The sequence below is a fragment of the Hyperolius riggenbachi genome, chromosome 12, assembly GCF_040937935.1.
Source record: "Hyperolius riggenbachi isolate aHypRig1 chromosome 12, aHypRig1.pri, whole genome shotgun sequence".
Lineage (NCBI taxonomy): Eukaryota > Metazoa > Chordata > Amphibia > Anura > Hyperoliidae > Hyperolius > Hyperolius riggenbachi.
The window spans coordinates 220,048,245-220,070,638 of record NC_090657.1 but is presented as its reverse complement, the minus strand read 5'-3'; the positions used below and the strand labels follow the sequence as shown (position 1 = coordinate 220,070,638).

The 22,394-nt window shown below is 47.6% G+C and overlaps 1 protein-coding gene and 1 long non-coding RNA gene across 2 annotated transcripts in view; one reads left to right on the top strand and one right to left on the bottom strand.

The window, feature by feature from the left end:
- LOC137541746 (uncharacterized) overlaps positions 1-22,394 on the top strand; it is a 103,215-nt gene that overhangs the window by 33,034 nt on the left and 47,787 nt on the right. The gene's annotated exons all lie outside the window — the stretch shown is intronic.
- The window catches only part of PPP1R27 (protein phosphatase 1 regulatory subunit 27), a 45,421-nt gene that overhangs the window by 10,558 nt on the left and 12,469 nt on the right, over positions 1-22,394 (bottom strand). Inside the window, exon 2 of the mRNA XM_068264237.1 lies at positions 15,238-15,388. Within this exon, the coding sequence (XP_068120338.1) occupies positions 15,238-15,388 (151 nt within the window). The remainder of the gene's footprint in view (positions 1-15,237; positions 15,389-22,394) is intronic.

Below are 22,394 nucleotides of genomic sequence, written 5' to 3'. Positions count from 1 at the left end.
ACTTACCTGGGGCTTCTAACGGTCCCCCGCAGACATCCTGTGTTGGCGCAGCCAGTCACCGATGCTCCGGCCTCTCCTCCGGTTCACTTCTGGAGTTTCAGACTTTAAAGTCTAAAGACCACTGCATCTGCATTGCCGTGTCCTCGATCCCGCTGATGTCATCAAGAGCGCACAGCGCAGGCCCAGTATGGTCTGTGTCTGCGCAGTACACTCCTGGTGACATCAGCGGGAGCGAGGACATGGGCGTGCAGGCGCAGTGGTTTTCTGACTTTAAAGTCAGAAATTCCAGAAGTGAATTGGAGGCGGGGCCGGAGCATCGGTGAGCGGCTGCGCCAACACAGGATGTCTGCGGGGGACCGTTAGAAGCCCCGGGTAAGTTCAACTCATTTTCGTTCGACCCCCCTACAGTATCCCTTTAACACAATCCCTTCATTTCACAGGCTGAAAGGTAATTGGACAATTGACTCGAAGGCAGGGGCGTAACTAGAAATCACTGGGCCCCACTGCGAAACTTTGGATGGGGCCCCCTCCTGCCAACACTACCCCACTCCCGCACACATACAGAAAACTGACAGATGAGTGTGCTCCCAGCCTCAGCTTACTACACCCACTCTGTCCGTCTATGATGGAGCAGAACTGGCTCTGCATATTCCTCCAGCATCACTACAGTACACAGCACTTGGGGAGGGGTAGAGAGGTTGGGGGCTGGGCATTGTACAGAAGAAGAGCCTGCTGCACACTGAATAGGGACTGTCTACAAAACTTTGTATGATTCCTTATCAGTGGCTGAGCAGATGCAGTCATTAGAACAATTGTGCAGGGAGCAGAAAGGTTTTTTTCTTTCCATGCCCTTAGTTGTCAGTCTCAATACGGAAGCTGCATCAACACTGCAGCTGCATCACTTGCAGGGCCTATTGTTATGCCCCTGCTCAAAAGGCTATTTCATGTGCAGGTGTGGGCAAGTCCATCAGTATGTCATTATCAATTAACCAGTTCACTCCCAAGGGTTTTTATCCTAACGGACCAGAGCAATTTTCAGTTGTCAGCGCTCCTCTCTTTTATTCCCTAATAACTTTATTACTACTTATCACAAGAAAATGATCTATACCTCGTTTTTTTCGCCACCAATTAGGCTTTCTGTGGATAGTACATTTTGCTAAGAATATTTTTATTCTAAATGCATTTTAATGAGAAAAACAGAAAAAAAAATAAAAAAAATCATTATTTCTCAGTTTTCAGCCATTATAGTTTTAAAATTAAACATTCTCCTGTGGATAAAACAAACACGTTTTATTTGCCCAGTGGTCCCAATTATTAAACCGTTTAAATTATGTCCCTATCACAATGTATGGCGACAGTATATTATTTTGAAATATAAGTGGTTATTTTTCTGTTTGTTCTGGACATAATTACAAGCCCCTATGTAATAAATTAAAAATAATTTTCCCCCATAAAATATAGAATAAAAAAGTCCCTAAGGCAACTATTTATTTATTTTTTTTAAGCTGATTTTTTTTTACAAGTGTTTTTTTTTTGGGGGGGGGGGGGGGAGAGAGGGTTGGAAGTGTAATTTTATTAATGATGTGTATATACTTGAAAATGTATGTATTTTGTAGGTGTAATATACTTTTTGGCCACAAGATGGCGCTAGTGAACACTCATAGGACGTGTTCACTTTTTTTTTTTTTTACACTTTATTTAATTGTTACATTTCCTGTTTTTGTGAATGGACGTAGCCGCTGTTGGCGGTCACGTCCATTCACTCCAGGCACTGCGATTGGGTAGAGGACCGTTCTGTCTTCTTCCCCAATCACCCAGCACGGGATCCCGCCGGTAATGACGGCGGTAGCGGCGCGCACACGGCGGTAGCAGCGGCGGGAATGCGCGACGTATTAAAAAGTCATGTTGCCGTTAATAGCGGTAAGCATGACGTTTTAATACGATAGGATGTCGGTAAATGGTTAAAGAGATAAAAGTCCAGGAGTTGATTTAAGATGTGGTGCTTGCATGTGGTCAAGGGAGCTCTCCCTGCAGGTGAAAAAAAGCCATTCTTAAGTGTTGAAAAGAGAAAAAACCCATCAGAGAAATTGCTATAATATTAGGAATAGCACAATCTACAGTTGGTACATAAAGCAAGCACTAGTGAACTCAACAACACAAAAAGACCTGTATATCTATGGAGGACAACAGTGGAGGATGATTGCAGAATCATTTTCAAGTGAACAATGCTCTCCAGGGGGTAGGCGTGTCAATATTTAAGTCTACCATAAAGAGAGAGGGTGCATACAGAGGGTGCACTGCAAGGTGAAAGCCACTCATAAGCCTCAAGAATAGAAAGGCTACACTGGACTTTGTTAAAGAACATCTAACAAAGCCAGCACAGTTCTGGACAGATGAAATCAAGATGAACCTCTACCAGAATGTTGGCAGGAAAATAGTATGGAGAAGGCTTAGAACAGCTTATTATTCAAAGCATACCACATCGCCTGTAAAACATGGTGGAGGCAGTGCGATGGCTCGGGCCAGTAGTACTGGGACATTAGTGTTTATTGATGATGTGACACAAGCATGCCTCCCAACTTTAGAAGATGTGAAAGAGGGACACTTAAGCCACGCCCCCTGTGCGGCCTTAAGCCACACCCCTGCTTTTGCAAGAAGGTGACAATGGAAGGGAGTTTGCGGGGAGGGTGCCAGTGGGTGGGAGAGGGTGACACTGGGTGGAAATGAGGGTGCTAGTGGGTGGGGGAGGAAGGTGCCAGTGGGTAGGAGGAGGGTGTCGACAGGGTGCAGGGACAGGGTGCCTGGGGCAGGGTACAGGGACTGGGTGCCTGGAGCAGGGTGCAGGGACTGGGTGCCTGGAGCAGGGACAGGGTGCCTGGAGCAGGGTGCAGGGACTGGGTGCCTGAAGCAGGGACTGGGTGCCTGGAGCAGGGTGCAGGGACTGGGTGCCTGGAGCAGGGTGCAGAGACTGGGTGCCTGGTGCAGGGACAGGTTGCCTGGTGCAGGGACTGGATGCAGGGACAGGGTGCCTGGGGCAGGGACAGGGTGCCTGGGGCAGGGGCCAGGGTGTCTGGGGCAGGATGCAGGGGCTGGGTGCCTGGGGCAGGGACTGGGTGCCTGGAGCAGGGTGCAGGGACTGGGTGCCTGGAGCAGGGGCCAGGCATTGGGTGCCTGGGACAGGGCCAGGCACTGGGTGCCTGGGACAGGGGCCAGGCACTGGGTGCCTGGGACAGGGGACAGGCACTGGGTGCCTGGGACAGGGGACAGGCACTGGGTGCCTGGGACAGGGGCCAGGCACTGGGTGCCTGGGACAGGGGCCAAGAGCAGGGTGCCTGGGACAGGGGCCAAGAGCAGGGTCCCTGGGAAAGGGTGCAGGGGCAGAGTGCCTGGGGCAGGGGCCAGGGTACACTGACACTGGGGAAGGGTGCAGGGTGCCTGGGGAAGGAGGGTGCAGGGTGCCTGGGGAAGAAGGGTGCAGGGTGCCTGGGGAAGAAGGGTGCAGGGTGCCTGGGGAAGAAGGGTGCAGGGGCCAGGGTGCCTGGGGAAGGGTGCAGGGGCCAGGGTGCCTGGGGAAGGGTGCAGGGTGCCTGGGGAAGGGTGCAGGGGCCAGGGTGCCTGGGGAAGGGTGCAGGGTGCCTGGTGAGGGGCAGGGTGCCTGGGGCCAGGGTGCACTGACACTTGGTGGGTAGGGGGGTTGTCAGTGGAGGGGGTGGGGAGAATGTCCGTGGGTGGGGAGGAGGGTGCCACTATTAGGTGTGTGTGTGTGGGGGGGCCCTGGGCAGAGAATGGAGGCGGAAAAACTGATCAAGGCTCCAGCCGCGGTAATGAGGGATGCGGGAGCCCGGCTTCATTACTTCCTCCCTCCCTGTCTGAATGCCCCCTAATGTATGTCCGTGTGCCCCCCTCTCCTCCCCTCCCTATAGGCAGAGTGAGCGCAGCGGAGCGGGCAGTCGGGTCCTCTTACCGCTGATGCACGCGTACACTGTCTCTGGCATCGGACCTCCATGTGCTTCCTGTGACGTCATAGTAAACAGGAAGCACATGTAAGTCCGATGCCAGAGACAGTGTACGCGTGCATCAGCGGTAAGAGGACCCGACTGCCCGCTCCGCTGCGCTCACTCTGCCTACAGGGAGGGGAGGGGGGACACAGACATACATCAGGGGGGGCATTCAGAGAGGGAGGGAGGGAGGAAGTAATGAAGCCGGCTCCCGCATCCCTCATTACCGCGGCTGGAGCCTGGATCATTTTTTCCTCCTATATTCTGCCCAGCCATCGGGATTCAAGAGGGGGGGCCCGGGATAGCGGGAGGGTCCCCCCAAATCGGGAGAATCCCGATGAAAACGGGACGGTTGGGGGGTATGCACAAGACAGAAGCAGCCAAATGAATTCTGATAAGTTCAGAGACATACTGTCTGCTCAAATCCAGCTAAATGCAGTCATTGGGCTGCATTTCAGGATACAGATGGACAATGACCCAAAACATATAGCCAGAGCAACTCAGCAGTTTATTAAAGCAAAAAAGTGGAAAATTATTGAATGGCCAAGTCACTCACCTGATCTTAACCCAACTGAGCATGTATTTCACTTGAAGATTAAAGAGAACCCGAGGTGGGTATTTTAAATCTTAAAGAGAAACTCCAACCTAGAATTGAACTTTATCCCAATCAGTAGCTGATACCCCCTTTTACATGAGAAATATAATGATTTTCACAAACAGACCACCAGGGGGCGCTGTATGACTGATTTTGTGCTGAAACCCCTCCCACAAGAAGCTCTGAGTACTGCGGTACTCTGGGCAATTTGCCACAATGTAACAAGGTTCACAGACAGGAATTAGCTGTTTACAGCTGTCTCTAACAGCCAAAACAGCTAGGAGCAGCTACATAACCTGCCCACAGTAACAATGTCACCATGTAATACATGTCAGAATGTAAATCGGGGAGAGGAAAGATTTTACAATGAGCAAACACTGACTAAATCATTTATACATAATTATGGTAAAAATGAAGCACTTTTTTTACTACATTATTTTCACTGGAGTTCCTCTTTAAGAGGACACAGAGACACAATGACATGCCTCTGTGTCTCGCTATTGCCACCTTCTAGTCCCCCCCTCAGGGTCTGCTGTGCCCCCCCTGTAAAAAGTGCCAGGCTAGCGACAATCTGCTTGTCGCTAGCCTTCTATTTACCTGCAGCCTGTCATTTAGTCAGCGCCCCCCCCCCCCGCCTCTGTCCCCGCCACTGCCTGCCAATCGGAAACTAAGTCGTGACCTGGGAGGTTCTTCCTGGGTCACGGCTCAGCTTCTGATTGGAGGAAGCTCACTGAAGCGGATAGAGGCAGGGGACAGAGGCGGGGGAGCGCAGATTGAATGACAGTCTGCAGGTAAATACAAGGCTAGCGACAAGGAGATTGTCGCTAGCCTGGCGCTTTTTACAGGGGGCACAGCAGACCTGGGTGGGGGGGGGACTAGAGGTGGCAATACGGAGACACAGAGGCATGTGATTGTGCACAGAACATGCCTCTGTGTTCTCTTAAGATTTAAAATACCCGCCTCAGGTTCTCTTTAAACTTCGGACAGAAAGGCCCACAGACAATCAGCAACTGAAAGCCGCTGCAGTAAAGACTTGGCAGAGTCTTAAAAAGGAGGAAGCCCGGCATCTGGTGATGTCCCGGAGTTCAAGACTTCAGGCTGTCATTGCCAGCAAAGGGCTTTCAGCCAATTATTAGAAATGAAGATTTTATTTCCAGTTAGTAATTTGTCCATTGGCTTTTGAGTCCCTGAGATGAAGGGATTGTGTTAAAAAAATGCTTTAGTTGCCTCACGTTTTCATGCAATCATTTTGTTCACCCTGCTGAATTATAGCTAAAAGTCTGCACTACAAATGCATCTGAGTTGTTTCATGTACAATTCTTTGTGGTCATGTACAGAACCAAAATTAGAAAAAAAAAGTTGTTAATGTTTAAATATTTACGGACCTGGCTGTATATCTCATTTGCAATGGCGCAGATTTTAGCGGCAGCTCACATAAAATGACCCCACATGGCCGCACTCGATAGAGTGTAAGCCTGAGTGGTCGCTTTTCCTTGTGAAGGAAATCAGAAGGAGCTTGTCCCGAGCTGCAGGAGGAGAACGAGCTAAACTGGTCACACACGTGTCTTGGGAATGTGACAACTCTCCCCCCACCCCACCAAGTGGAAATGCCCTGCCAGAGATCAGCTTGAAAGAGATTGTTCTAAATGCCAGCCGTTGCTTTTCTGAGCACTGGTACAAGCTTAGTGTGACGAGGCGGAGGAGGAGGAGGGTTCCAGTCGCAGCACCATACACTGGCAGACTGTCTCCTGAGGTGCCCAAAGATTGATCCCTCTCTGACGACATCTAATTAGAGAGAGATCTATCATTGCCACGCGCTGCAATTTGTAATAGATTTCAGCATGAATCTTAAAAAATAATTGCTGTACCAGTATAAACACCCTCCACACAAAACTTACAGCCGAGCAGCCCATGGTGTTTGAGTAGCGGATGGCCTGTGGCACTGGGCGGGGGTTACAGATTCTGGTTGAACAGTCGATTCAGCAGCTGGGGCAACAAGAAAAAGCTAGGTGAGTATCTCCAATCTCTGTTGTGTCCTTCGTGATTTAGATGCCCGATATAACTTTAGATCTTACTGCAGGGGGGGGGGGGGGGGGGGGGGGAGCCGACCTAATGAATAAGTGGAAGCGGACTTCCAACCCAAACTGTAAATCCCCTTTAAAGCAGTATTGTCACCATAAATATCAAATTTCAACAGCAACTGGTCTGAGTGTATTAAGTGATAAAGATGCCAATCCTGCATTCAAAACTTTTTCTGCTGTTATGGTTTGTGGTTATCACATACTTTAGGAGCACTGGCCCTAGTGCCAAACAGTGCCAAAAAGTTGAATGCTGGGAGTTGTTTTGAATGCTGGGAGTTCTTTTTATCTATAATATATTCCCCCTCTTCCATTTATTTCCCTGCCTAGCTGATCACTTGTGTTTACAAGCAAGGCTGAGGTGACTCAGTGATTGGATGTGTAAATAAAAAAGACTCTGGGAGGAGGGCAGCTAATGAATACACAATGAGCAAGAGAAAGAAGGGGGAAACGAGAGTCAGGGAGGATATGATGTCAGCAATAGCTTGGCAAGATGGCCACTGCCTAGAATAGGATTTTCTGCTTTTCCTTTATAAAATTCACAGGAATCATTACGTGGATAGCACAATACATCTGTTATGTAAGTAGAAGTAGTATTTATCTACTTATATATGTGTTTTTTATTACTAGGTTAGCATGGGTGTCGCTTGTTCTTTAATTTGATACGGGCATCTAATATAACAGCCCTGCCCAGCAGTATCGCCCCACCGGTCTTCATCACAATTATGCCCTTTTCTTCCTAGCAGCTTCCAGGTGGATTATGGGATTGCTATTATGGTCGCACCATTCCCGTATTGTTCATCCCACTTTATTTTTAAGGGGGATTTCCATCTTCTGCTGACTGTAATCTGCTGGCTTGTACAAGCCTTCCTGTAGCTTTTATTACACGCACAGGCGTTAGTCGCTACCATCCTCCCGGGCTGTTTGGCAGGGAGCGCGTAGATTCATGCAGAGGGGGCTATTTTTGTTGCTCTGGGATGTAACACAAAGCTGTGGGCTGGATATAGCAGAGTCTCATGCAGAGGGCACAGATGTATCTCGGGGTAACCCAAATAAACAATTCTGCATTTGTTAGGCAGGGCTGGCTGGTTATTTGACCATTAAAAATGCTCTTAGTCTATTCACTAGTTGTAGCGGGCTTCAAGCATGGTCCCGGGAGAGCCGCATATTGTATCTCCAGCTCCCCTTTACTGGCCTTGCCCCGGGCCTCCTAACATTTTGTCATTAGAAAAAGACGCATTTAAAGGATACCAGAGCCGAAAGGCTCGAGCAAAAATGTTGGATGCAGTGCTTAGGGGGTTAAAAGGCGATACTTACCGCACCTCTCGTTCCCCGCAGTCAGCCGCAGGTCTTCTCTTATTCCTCCCGGTGTCCTGCCGACTTGGCTGGCCTTTAACCCGGATTATCTTTGCTTCTGCCCGCCGCATAATGACGGGCAGAAGTACGCTCACTGCCCTGCCTCCTCCGTCGTAGCGTCTGCTCTCCACTGAAAAGCAAGTGTCAGGCGCTAATCACTTACGTCGGAAGTGCCGATTGGCCGCCAGGCAGCTGCAAAGTCAACAGGGTGTTACAGGCCAACGTTTGTGGCGATGCAGCAACGGTAAAGTAAGTCATTGGGAGATGCATACATTTAAAGGATACCCAAACTGACATGTGACATGATGAGATAGACATGTGTATGTACAGTGCCTAGCACACAAATAACTATGCCGTGTTCCTTTTTTTTCTTTCTCTGCCTGAAAGAGTTAAATATCAGGTATGTAAGTGGCTGACTCAGCCTTGACTCAGACAGGAAGTGACTACAGTGTGACCCTCACTGATAAGAAATTCCAACTATAAAACACTTTCCTAGCAGAAAATGGCTTCTGAGAGCAAGAAAGAGGTAAAAAAGGGGAATTTCTTATCAGTAGGGGTCACACTGTAGTCACTTCCTGTCAGGTCAGGACTGAGTTAGCCACTTGCATATCTGATATTTAACTCTTTCAGGCAGAGAAAGAAAAAAAGGAACACAGCCTAGTTATTTGTGTGCTAGGCACTGTACATACACATGTCTATCTCATCACGTCACATGTCACTTTGGGTATCCTTTAAAAAATGTTGGTGGCGGTGCTCTCCATATGACCCTGTCGGCACTCTGCCGCAGTGTTATATGTTTGCGGTTTTGTACGATGGGCTGGGGTGGGGCATCACACCGCAAACGCACATTTTAAGTGTAAAACTGGCCTAAGTGAAATGTAATGTGGCCAGTTACTTACCTGGGTCTTCTTCCAGCCCCCTGAAGTCTTTCTGGTCCCTCACTGTCATTCTGCAATTTTCCCCTCTGAACACTACATGTGTGGTTTGCACCTCCACCATTGTGCGTCTAGAGCAGGCATGGGCAAACTTGGCCCTCCAGCTGTTAAGGAACTACAAATAACACAATGCATTTGCCTTTATAAGTCATGACTGTGGCTGTCAGACTCCTGCAATGCATTGTGGGACTTGTAGTTCCTTAACAGCTGGAGGGCCAAGTTTGCCCACGCCTGGTCTAGAAGCATTTTGCGCTTGCGCAGTAAGTAAAAATTGTTACTGCGCATCTGCAGAATGTTCCTGACTACAGGACCGCGATGGAGGAGGCACGCAGCTGGGGCTGCACACGCACCTGGTATTGTTTAAAAGGTAATAAATATGTCAGCCTCCATATCCTTCTCACTTCAGGACCCATATGCTATTAACCTGTTCTCCTACGTTTTCTCCTAGGTGATCATTTTTAATCTTCTCTTTAAAATAACCTCTCAGCATTTCACAATTGAAAAAGCACCAACAATAGTAGGAAAAAAACCTATTAAAATTATTTTGTGTATTTTCTAGCTTGCTGGGGGTTTAAAGGGCATTTTATTGACAAAGTGTGAAACTGTACACTTGGAGAAAACTAAGGAGAAAAAGTTAATTGCATACGGACCTAGTTGTACTTAAAAGGGATACTGTAGAGGGGTCAGGGGAAAATGAGATGAACTTACCCGGGGCTTCTAATGGCTCCCGCAGACATCCTGTGCATGCACAGCCACTCACCGATGCTCCGGCCCCTCCTCCGGTTCACTTCTGGAATTTCTGACTTTAAAGTCAGAAAACCACTGCGCCTGCATTGCCGTGTCCTCAATCCCGCTGATGTCACCAGGAGCGTGCTGCGCAGGCACAGACCGCACTAGGCCTGCGCAGTACGCTCCTTTAAGTCATGCTCTAACACTTACCTGTGACCAGAGGCTTAATACTTAAGGTGCATACATACCTTTGCCAGATGTCACCCGTGGGGATCAGGACCTGATGCCCTTGGGCAACATCACTGGACTGGCTGCACACATGTGTGAGCTGTGTAGCTGACAACATGCTGTGTTGCTAGGCGGGGGGGGGGGGGGGCACAACAAGAGGCGGATACGTGACGTCAAGCGAGGGAGCGGCGCAAACAGTGGGATCGGCAGGGGAGCAGCATGGCTAAGGGTTGAGTAGATCCACCTGACGCCTCACAGCGAGGTAGGTATGAAATGTCCCATAGGTTCTCATTGCTTTAGCGTCACCCTGTGGTAAAAAAGGGTAACGCGACGCAATGAAAAAGCCCTAGTGTGAAAGCGGCCTTAAAAAAAAAGATTCCTTTGTTACAGCTGAAACAAAACCTTCAATAAATCTGCAGTGTGTCTACTTCCTGCTTTCATGGAAGGAGACATATTGTTAACATCCTGGCAGAGGAATTCCTTGGCTGATACAGCTGAGAGACCAAATTACACATGTGTCACAGATGAGGGGGAATTAGACAGGCTAAGCTCTCTAAATACATACAGGGTGCGTTTCTCTCTGCTTTCCTCCTGTCCTGCGCAAGAGTTCAGCTCCACTTTAAAGGGGACCTAAACTGAGAGGGATATGGATGTTTCCTTTTAACCAATACCAGTTGCCTGGCAGTCCTGCTGATCTCTTTGGCTGCAGTAGTGGCTGAATCACACACCTGAAACAAGCATGCAGCTAATCCAGTCTGACTTCAGTCAGAGCACCTGATCTGCATGCTTGTTGAGGGGCGGTGGCTGAAAGTATTAGAGACACAGGATCAGCGGGAGAGTCAGGCAACTGGTGTTATTTTAAGAGGAAAAATCCATATACTTCTCAGCTTAGGTTCCCTTTAAACTGGTTTCAGTATCAGAAACACTTCCTACAGTTATATATTGCTGTATATTGGTATGTAGCTCCACCCTCACAGTGATGCTAAGCCTAGGTAGAGCAATTTCTGGGAGACCAGGTATATTTGGTATTGGCTTCAGAACTCTCAGTAAACAAACATTCCGCAGAGCTGCACCTGACAGGACTAAAGATGTCGCCACCTGTGATACATTCCAGAAGGTTGATCAGGGAGAGGAGAGATCTTTACCGGGGGCAAACACGGAGTAATCATTTAAAAATGAATATTTAAAAAAAAAAAGATTTTATTCACTATGTCATATTCACTGCAGTTCCTCTTTAACTCACCCTTGCTAGGAGCCTATCACTAACGCAGCCATGACTGGAAACCTAATCTGGCACTTACACTGAACCTAATGCATATATGTACAACACCTTGGAATCCATACACACACATGTATATATATATTTTTATATGGTGCAAATGGGGAATTGTTCTGATAGACGGATCATCATTGGAAAATTCCAAGAAACTCGGCCTGAGCTCGGCCAAAAAGGTGACCAGCCGCTACGCTGCTCATACGATCACTTGGAAAATATGTCACGGGGGGACTTATGCTGCTGTCCCTCAAGACGCCTCAAGTCCCCACCAGAGGCTGCAGCAAGCTGACTGACAACACGTCTTCTGGTCTATATGAAGGACGTCTCGTCTCCTTGTCTTACCGGGAGACTCTGACCCATAACTAAATGGCAATGCAAGCACACATGTATTTATTTCCAGTATTTAGACAGGCCTGTCACACCCCACAACATAGTAGTATACACAGGGACGGTTCTAGCTACAAAGGGGCCCTGGGGCAAAAGTAGTTTCGGGGCCCCCCTGACACTCCCCTTCCAACCAAATCACCTCCAGGGCCTCAGTGTCTACTTCCAGGTCTGATCCAATCAACCTCCCTACCTTCCCATTATTTACCTCCTCCTTTTCCTATACAGAGTGTATACACAGTATCCCCATTCTCATGGGTCACCATAGCCAGAGGGGCACCTTGGGGGCCCGCCTCAGGCTCTAGGGCCCTGGGGCAATTGCCACCTTTGCCTCTATGGAAGTGCCGGCCCTGAGTATACACAAGTGTTTGATAATGAACATCTATATTGGGCAAGCTAGGCTGAGGCAGAGGCTGGATAGGCTCCAGCCTATGGGCACAGAGCTGCAAGGGTACTGGGAGGAGGGGGGCCTATTTCTCTCCTCCCTCTCTTTAGTTTTCCTCCGGTTACTGTGCTCCCCCCACCCCCCACATCTTCAGAGTGGAGTGCAACAGGCAAGCATTACATCACACACCTCCCCCCACTCCCACATCAGCAGAACAACACATGCACACACTCATCTCCTCCAGGATCCAGGCGCTAGAGGTCCAGGTCCCCTCTGTCTTCTCTGTAGTGCTGCCGCTCTGTACTTCCTGATTATCAGACCAGGAACTGGAGCATGAGTGGCACAGTGCAGAAAAGACAGAACAGACCTCGGCCTGTAGCGCCCGGAGGGGGTAAGTGTGTGTGCGCTGCAGTTTTCACCTGCTGAGCTCCACTGTGCAGATGGAAAAGGGATCCTGGAGGCGCAATTTATAATCTCCACCTCTAATGCTTGAGAACTGGAGAACCTCATCCTGGCCCTGTGGGGAAGAGTCAAATGGTCAAAATTGCCGCTCTATTAAGCCTCCATCCAAACTAGTCACAAACCGATATAAGCTGAGAGTGTATAGTTTTCTTAGCTATGTAATTGCTGATGTATATCAACCGAGTTTTGTATCTAGATAACCAAGGGTCCAAGTGCAAATATTAATGTGCTCCCTCTAATACAGCCACAACTACATGTACACGCCCAAACCCCCCCTCCCCCAATATAGATACACCTAGGAGTACTGACCCCTCCCTGATCCAGTAAACACACACCCACAACTATTAAGGCTGGTTCAGATGGCTGGCTGGCATGGTTCGTCAATGTCGTTTGGCACCGAGATCCACTGTGTCCTACATTGAGATGAATCTCAATGCATTTACCAGCAATTGTGCGAGTGGCGCAGTTGACACTGCGTAGGGCCTGTACACAGGACCAGCCGTCTCATTTAGCCATTGCTAAATGTTTTCGTGTTGAATTTTGAGTACTGTACAGTATACCTGTATACTCGAGTATAAGCCTAATTTTTGGGCCAAACAAGTGGCCCAAAAGTGGGGGTCTCGGCTTATACTCGAATCACTACTTTTTGAGTAACTGCCACAGTGCCCCCACTATATGCACAGGGGTGCATCATCTAAAGGGAGACCACACACTTGACATTTCCATGGGAGGTCCCAGCTAACCTCATCTCGAGTTGTAGCCTTGGAAGGCCTACAGGGACAGTGTCTACTGAGTGGTGAGAATCCTTGCATTCCTATATCAATTTTTACATACATGTGGCTTTGCATTTCTTGCAATGGGGTTGATTCACTATACTGTGCTAACACATAGCACGGTCACGCTATTAGTTTAGCTCGCAATGTGACGCGCGCACATGTTTACGGTATAGTGAATCAACTCCTTTATCTTTATGCCAGCTTAAACTTTGCAACAGGAGTTTTTTGCATGTCCATCTCCATTGTAGGACTATGTTCTGGCTTATTATTGCAATCTGCTGAATTTATGCTGCTTTTCTAATATATGGTTGTGGCCAGCCATGGCTGTGAATGGTATTGTGGCTGTGGCTTTTGCCACCCCCGGCTTATACTTGGATCAAACCTTTTTTTCCTAGTTTTTTAAGGTAAAAGTTGGGGGGTTGGCTTATACTCGGGTCGGCTTATACTCGGGTATATACGATATATGGAACCATGAACACAAACAGCACTAGAAGCTACACTCAGAAAATGTGATCAACTGTGACGCTCACGCAATCACCAGTAAACGCCTTGACATGAACGCATTCATCTCAATGGGGGACTCAGTGGATCCCAGCGCTAAACGGCGTGAATGGACACAGGTAGCTTCTAGCGTTGCTTGCGTTCATGCTTCTGTATCACCCTAGGAGCGCAAAACATGACGATGAAACAACAGGAACCGATGCCGTACGCCTTTCTGCTTGGTAGCAGGAAAGCATTTAGCATTGGCTAAAGAAGACACGGCCAGCCAGCTGCGTGAACCAGCCCTCACCCTTCTTTGTAAATACATATATAAGCTAAGCCTCTCAATTTAGCCTCACCCCGACTGATGCCACAAGCAGTAACACTTCCCCCCTTCCTTTTTTTTTTGTATAGCTCAACTACTGCCTAGCCAGTAGGACTACTTTATATACCAACATATAAGCCTAATTTTTCAGTACAAAAAATGTGCTGAAAAGTTACCCCCTCGGCTTATACAGGAGTCAGTGAAGCAGAACGGATGGTGGAGCAGGTTTTGTTACTGGCAGAGGAGTGTAAGGATTGTGCACTAGTGATCCTGCTCTTACCAGCTGGCTCCCTGCTGTGTCCATGCACTCCATCCCCTGCAACATGATGTGCAGAGTGTGCCTTTAAAGTATACCTGTGTCCCCCGGCTTGTGGAGTGGAGTGTACAAGCAACGTGTCAGCGGTGCAATGATCGGGGATTCTTTCTGTGTGGCAATGGCTGTGTCTCATATCTATGATGCCATCTGGCGTCTTGAGACACAGCTGTATCATCCTTGGGGCACGTCTGGCTATGGGGAGAAGGTATGACTTTTACAGAGAGACATCTGGCTACTGTGGAGGGGGCTATACTGGGGGTGGGCTTATACATGAGTCAATCACTTTTTCCTTGTTTCTGAGGGAAAGTGGGTGCATCTGGCTACTGTGGAGGTGGCCATACTGGGTGGTGGGCTTATACATAAGTCAATCACTTTTTCCTTGTTTCTGAGGGAAATTGGCTACATCTGGCTACTGGGGAGGGGGCTATACTGGGGGGTGGGCTTATACATGAGTCAATCACTTTTTCCTTGTTTCTGAGGGAAAGTGGGTACATATGGCTACTGGGGAGAGGGGGGTTAGGCTTATACATGAGTCAATCACTTTTGCCTTGTTTCTGAGGGAAAGTGGGTATCTCAGCTTATACGCAAATCTCTACAATTTTAGACATACTATTTCTGACTGCATTTTGAGCCCCTCGGGGAATAGAGGGGATAGGGGGTATACAGATTTGAGAATCCATCCAACACTAGAAGCTACATGCAGCATTGCAGACAATCTGATTGACCACAGGGTTTGATTGACGGCAATGGACGATAAACACAGTGAGATGAATGCCTGTGCCGCATTCATCTCATTGCAGGACACGGCTTATCCTGGCGGTAAGCCGGCAGCCACCCATCTGAGCCAGCCCTAAAATTTAAGTTACCGTACCGATATTATTAGCTTCAGAATGTCACTTATTCCTCCATCTCACCTGGCGATGTGCGGGTGGGCATCACTGCATGCCATGTGTAGGGGGGTCCATCCGTTCTCATCTCGCTGTTCTATGTCCGCGCCGTACTTGATCAATAGCTTCACGCACTCTAGATTCCCCGAAAGTACAGCTTCATGCAGGGCACCCATACCTGAGGGACAGAAACAAGGGTCACAACGCATGCCATAGCAATGCCACTTAACTTGTATAGCTGCAACTATAGGATTAAAACCATGAGTAAGGGAAAAGCTGGGGAGGGGGACACCAGCTAGATTTTTGCTGGAAACACAGCTGACTCCGCCCATGTGCGAGAGAAGAACTCTTTGTGGCCAGCACTGTACCGCTTTCAGGAATTTTATGATCAATTCCTATCTAGCTTCTCCCCGCTTTTTCATTTTTACAGGAGTTTTAAGCCGATCCTCTACTTGCCTTTGACATTTTTGGCCTGATGTGATGAAGTGGGAAGTTACCCGCAAAACGTGGTGTAAAGTGTATTTAGTAAAGTAATTCACTTCCTTGTCTTTCAGCCAATAACACTGCGTTCCAAATGATTATGCAAATTGTATTTAAGTGTCATAAAGATTAAATATTTTGTTTTTTAATAAACTCATGGATGGTATTGTGCCTCAGGTCTCTTGCGATCACTGAAATCAAACTGACACCTCTGATAACTAGTTTGCCATGTGAGCACGATTAAAGGAAAAACTACTTTAAAAAAACGGTGTTCCACAGAGGCGCCTGGTGTATCCCGGACCTGCTACTGTTGTGTGCTCTTATAATTTATTGCCTGAGGAAGCAGGTTTATGCCTGTGAAACACGTTGCAGCCCCCCTTTGGAGTATACCAATAAAATGTATATCTACTTTAATAGACAGTATCCAGTGTCTACTTGCAGGAGGTAAGTTCAGCACTGCCTCCTAAGCATTTTTAACCTTTTTACCGTTTATGATTTTATTCTTCTGGCGCCTCTGTTCTCTTACAAAGCACATTATTAAGCAGACCACCATTTTCAAGCAATATGAGAAAGAAAAATGATCTCTCTGCTGCTGAAAAGTGTGAAATAGTTGAATGCCTTGAACAAGGTATGAAAACCTTTATATTTCACAATAACTTAAAGTCATTGGAAATTGGCTTTCAAAAAAGAGCCAGATACTTACCTAAGGAGATGGAAGGCTATGGATCCTAGTGAGCCTTCCCTCTCCTCTCCCGGTCCCCGTTACAGTGCTTGCTCCCCCGTAGCAGCATTCGACCAATTTGGTCAAATGCTGCTGTCTCCGCCGTCGAAGGCAGGCTTTGGAATTCTTCGGGAGCCCAAGTGCTTCATTGATATTGTTTTCTGATAAGTGCCGTGCAACTCTTCGTCGTCCAGATGGATGGAGTGGTGTATGGCTGGTGGACAGCCACCACATCCCAACAAGGCTATAATGTCAGTAAGGAGGTGGCGGAGTAATGTTTTGGGATGAAATCATGGGAAGAGAGCTGTTCGGCCCCCCGAATGTGTGAAAATGGCCTCTGAAAAGTATGTGGAGTTTCTGACTGACCACTTTCTTCCATGGTACAAAAAGAAGAACCAAATTTTCTGTGATAAAATCATCTTCATGCAATGTTCCATCGCATGCTGCCAGGATTACCTTTGCATCATTGGCTGCTATTGGCATAAAAGGAGAGAATCTCATGGTGGGCCCCCAGGCCCGTAATTATCTCACAGGAGCCTATAGGCACAGATGTCCTGACACCTTAGATTTCGACCACCATCAGCCAACAAACCCCCACCAAACTGTACTGCAAGTGTGCTGGCTGTCCCAGCTGTCACTTCTGCCTTACTTTGCCTGCCCATCATAGGTAGCTACAGGCGCACCTTAGCATTAGGTAGCCAGAAGAACCCTCAGTATTAAGTAGCTAGAGGTGCTCCTGACTGAAGGGAGATCTCCTCAGTGGAGAGCAGGGTGAGTAACCTCACATTTAGACTCTCATCGTGCATAAAGACGGAGGGGGAAGGCACTCGGCGAGGGAAGTGAGCTGCCTTTCTATCATCGGGTGCCTGTAGGCACGTGCCTACGTTGCCTTATGGTAAATCCAACCTTGTGTGCCCCCCATCCTCCCCTGACCTCAATTCTGTTGAGAACCTTTGGAGCAACTTCAAGCAAAAGATTATGAGAGTGGGAGACATTTTGCATCCAAACAGCAGCTCTGGGAGGCTATTCTGCAAAGAAATTCAAACAGAAACTCTCCACAAACTCACAAGTTCAATGGATGCAAGAATTGCATTGCAATCAATATCAAATAAGCGGTCCTATGTTCTTATGTAACTTGACCTGTTAAAGGAATACTATCGATTGAAACAACTTTTTTTTAATACTCTACATTAGTGTACACATTACCACTAGTGCTAGGGACACTTTATTTATTCACCCAGGTCTCTCTCCCTCTATTTCTGCTTAAAAATTCATTTCTCACACAGCTCACAAATATATTTCACTGTGTCACTCACAGCATGCAGGAGACATGAGGATAAACAGGCTGATCTGAGGTGGTAACAGGTAACTAAATGAGCTGTAATATTGCTGGAATATAACTAGCTATAACACTAGTCTGTGTTTACACTCAGACTGGTTGCCTGGCTGCCTGCTTGTGATGATGATTCACTCCAGGCTGCATCCACTTTACAAGCTGCTGAGAGGGGCAGACCACTGTCTACAATTAGCATTATTAGTATCTTTATCAGTCAAGAGAAGCAAAGATAATAAACACACATTGCTAGAATCTTTAACCCCTTACCACCATATCAATAAGATTATTTCAGCAAGGTGATAATTAAACTATAAACTGAGGAGTTGATAGCAACTCCCCTGTGCAAAGACATGGTCTAGCCCTCTGGGAGCTCAGTATTTAGATACATTTTGTATCCAAAACTGACGCCAAAACTGAAGGAGGGTTTTACAGCTGAGAGGAACAGCTGTGTGAGGAATCAAATTGCTCCTAGTACTTGTCCTAATGTGTGCTACAACATACAGCATTTACAAATAAATGCATACATCGATAGTATTCCTGAATACTATCAATACCCAAGTGTTCTAAAGTGACAGTGTACAAATAATGTCTAAAGCTGTGTAAACATTTTCCTACTTTTCATGTTAAATATCAGAGGCAAAAACTGTAATTTATTGAGGGTAGGATTTAGCTATATTGGGACAAATCAATTGCAGAAGGGGTGTCTGCTTCAATGCACAGCCAGAGTTGCATATCAGACTACAGAAAGAAAATATCAAACATATCAAACTCTGAAAGCAAAAACAGTATGAAAAAGCTGTGACAATTAGTTACATTTCCTCTGCTCTCTTCAGACAGGTCAGTCAGAAACACAGGACACAGGAGCTGCAGCTATTGGGAGCTCTCTTCTCTGTCACACACAGAGCTACACATAGAGTTAACTGATCAAGTCAGTGTGAGGGGAATTTCCCCTCTCCTCATGGCTCAGTCTGCCATCAGTTTTGTCAGTAAAGTTTGAAAGTATTTTGATAACCGTAAACAAAGAGGTTGCTACTAAAATGTATACACCAGTACTTAGCAGCACTTCCCAAACAATTCCTGTGTCAATTGAAAAAAATATGTGAATCGATAGTATTCCTTTAATAGTTGATAACATGCAGTGGCGTAGCTTAGGAGCTGTGGTCCCCGATGCAAGTTTTACAATGGGGCCCCCCAAGCACTCTATACATAGCAATTGATACGGTACATCGAAACCTGCCAATGGCAACTGCAGTGTCAGAGGTGCAAGAAGGGGATGGGAAGCAGTTTCTTAATGATTACCACTATTCAAAGTATCTATAGAAGTGATTATTATGAGCACAGGACCAATAGAGAGCTAATACTGTAGTTGAGGGAGGGCCCTTCGGTGCCCCCTTGGCCCAAGGGCCCCGATGCGGTGGCTACCTCTGCGCCCCTATTGCTATGCCCCTGATAACATGAAAATTATGCTGTTATTTATATCAGTTTAGGTGAATGAGAAAAATATAATTTGCATAATAATTTGGAACAGGGTGTATTAAGTTTCTTTTGCCTAAACGGTTTATAGAATTTTTGGGGGCACCTTCACCCAGTTTCAAAATGGCACTGGATTTTGGTGCCACAATAGGCCATAATGTTAATTACGGTTACAGTGACAAAGCCCGAATTACAATAAAATCACCATAATTCAGGTGTCGGCAATTATGTGGAGTTAGGGCTGGTGCACACCGAGCGGCTTTTTGGGCGTTTTCAGATCCGCTTGCGGCTGCAGATCTGCTTGGTCAATGTATCTCAATGGGGTGGTGAACACCAGAGCGGGAGGCGTTTTGCAGAAACGAAAAATGCCTGGGTGAGGCATTTTTTGGATTGTGGATGCGTTTCTGCCTCAATGTTAAGTATAGGAAAAACGCAAACCGCTCTGAAAAACGGCACTTCAGAGCGGGTTGCCAGGCGTTTTTGTTACAGTAGCTGTTCAGTAACAGCTTTACTGTAACAATACAGGAAATCTACTACACCAAAACCGCTACACAAAACCGCAAAACGCTAGCTGAAACGCTGCAGAAAAAGAAGAAAAAGCGTTTCAAAATCTGCTAGCATTTTGCGGATCTGCTAGCGGTTTTTGGTGTGCACCGGCCCTTCATCAGCCTAAGGCTCCCTGCACACTGCATGCAATTCCGATTCTGCTTTTTAATAGTTTTTTACATCCGATTCCACTTTTTAATCTTTACTGCATGCTGCGTTTTTTTTATCCGTTTTTCTGTTGAATGTATTCAGGGAAAATCGGAATTGAAAATCGGAAACGGAATCGGAAAACGGATTTGCAGTGTGCAGGGAGCCAAAGGGTACAATCAGGTAATCGGTAGGGGAGTATACCGTATATACGCGACTATAAATCGAGAAATTTAGGTCTGATCTACTGGAGTAAAGTAGGAGGGGGCGACTTATACTCGAGTCAGGCCTACATTTCTGACTTATAGCTGAGTATTACGTACCCCTATGCTCTATTTCTCCCACATTCTGGCCACCCACAATGGTACTCCCCCGCTGGCTGTGAATGAAGTGCCCCTACCTTCTTCCAACTGTAATGTTGCTCTCCCCCCACCGTCTGTGGGACAAGTGCCTGATCATCTCACAGCTGCAGGAAATGCCTGCAGTCAGGATAGAATGCCTGGTGGTCGCGATTGAAGCTCCCCCTCCTGCCAACCACAATCTATGTGACCACTTATTGCTGCTCCCTCCACCAGAACTGTCAGCAGTGCAGCGCCAGCGAGAAAGTGGCACCCGATTGCTTCTAAGGTGCAGGAAATCCCTGTTCTGGCAGCCCTGTTGCCTTTTCTGGTGGCTGGCCGTGATTGAAGCTCCCGCCAGCCACGATCACTGTGCGATGGCGAGAAAGCAACGTGACAGTCATTGACAGGTATCGGGAGTCCCTGCATTGAGGCAAGATGCCAGAAGTGATTAAATCCTAACTCTGTGCTGCTGTTAATGTTATGTATTAACCACTTGAGGACCCACCCTTTACCCCCCCTTAAGGACCAGCGCTGGTTTGATTGATCTGTGCTGGGTGGGCTCTGCAGCCCCCAGCACAGATCAGGGTGCAGGCAGGGAGATCAGATTGCCCCCCTTTTTTCCCCCCTATGGGGATGATGTGCTGGGGGGGTCTGATCTCTCCTGCCTGCTGTGGGTGGCGGGGGGGGCACCTCAAAGCCCCCCTCCGCGGCGAAATTCCCCCCTCCCTCTCCTACCTGCTGCCTCCCCCCGGTGATCGGGGCTGCACAGGACGGCTATCCGTCCTGTGCAGCCAGTGACAGGACGTCCCCTGTCACATGGCGTCGATCCCCGGCCGCTGATTGGCCGGGGATCGCCGATCTGCCTTACGGCGCTGCTGCGCAGCAGCGCCGTACAAATGTAAACAAAGCGGATTATTTCCGCTTGTGTTTACATCTAGCCTGCGAGCCGCCATCGGCGGCCCGCAGGCTATTCACGGAGCCCCCCGCCGTGATTTGACAGGAAGCAGCCGCTCGTACGAGCGGCTGCTTCCTGATTAATTAGGCTGCAGCTGGCGACGCAGTACTGCGTCGCTGGTCCTGCAGCTGCCACTTTGCCGACGCACGTTATGAGTGTGCGGTCGGCAAGTGGTTAAAGAGGATCCGAAATAAACTTTTACTCATCGCATAATTGTGCCCCTTAAACATGAACAAGGGAAGTAGAAAAAAAAACTGGCCCTAGATGCCGGATAGAAGCTGGCTGGTCACACTGGATCCCGTACCAGCAATAACATTCTCTCAGAACCAAGGGTCATGCAATATGAAGAGAATTTGAGGCGCTGTAAATTGCAATGCAAGGTACCTTTACCAGAGGCCAGTAAAGTTTACCGTACACTTTACTGGCCTCTGAGGAAGCTTGTCAAGCAAAACAGCTGTCAGGCCTCCCTCACCCCCACTGCATACCTCGATGTCTGTCCATTGTTGATTAAAGGTACCTTGCGTTGCAATTTACAGTGCCTCAAATTCTCTTCATATTGTGTGCCACCTATAGTTTATATGGCATTTCTCAAACCAAATACTTTTTGTGTTTTGTTTTAATACCCTAATTCCCGATAAACTAAACAAGTCTCGCCCACGGCTCCTCCAACGCCTAGGCATTCTGAGTCCCATGTAACAAGGTGCTCATGGGAGCTCAGTATGGGGAGGAGGAGGCTTTTCCCGAAGGAGGAGGATGAGGCATTACCAGCCAGAGATTTCAGAGGCAAGGAGCCAGAGAGGGGAGGAAAGAGGAGTGGAGTTTTCACAGGCTGAGGGGTAGAGATGCAGAGCAGCTTTCCTTTGTTGATGACAAGCAGAATATGGCTGCTCTCATTGTATCACATGAAGAAAGAATCATATACTGTTGAAGCTGTTTGCAGCTAGATTTGCTGCGTAAACTATCTAAACTTTAGATAAGATATATAGACAAGTTACTTGTTATAGTTAGTTTTTCATCTCGGATCTGCTTTAACACAACGACAGCAGTACAATGTGGGGAAGATGCATGGAGATCATGAAGGGTTGATTGCTGCAGCTATCTTGCCTCATACATATACAGTACAACAATAACTAGAATGTTCCATACGCTCCATAAAGGTGTCCATTAAACATACAATACCCTGGA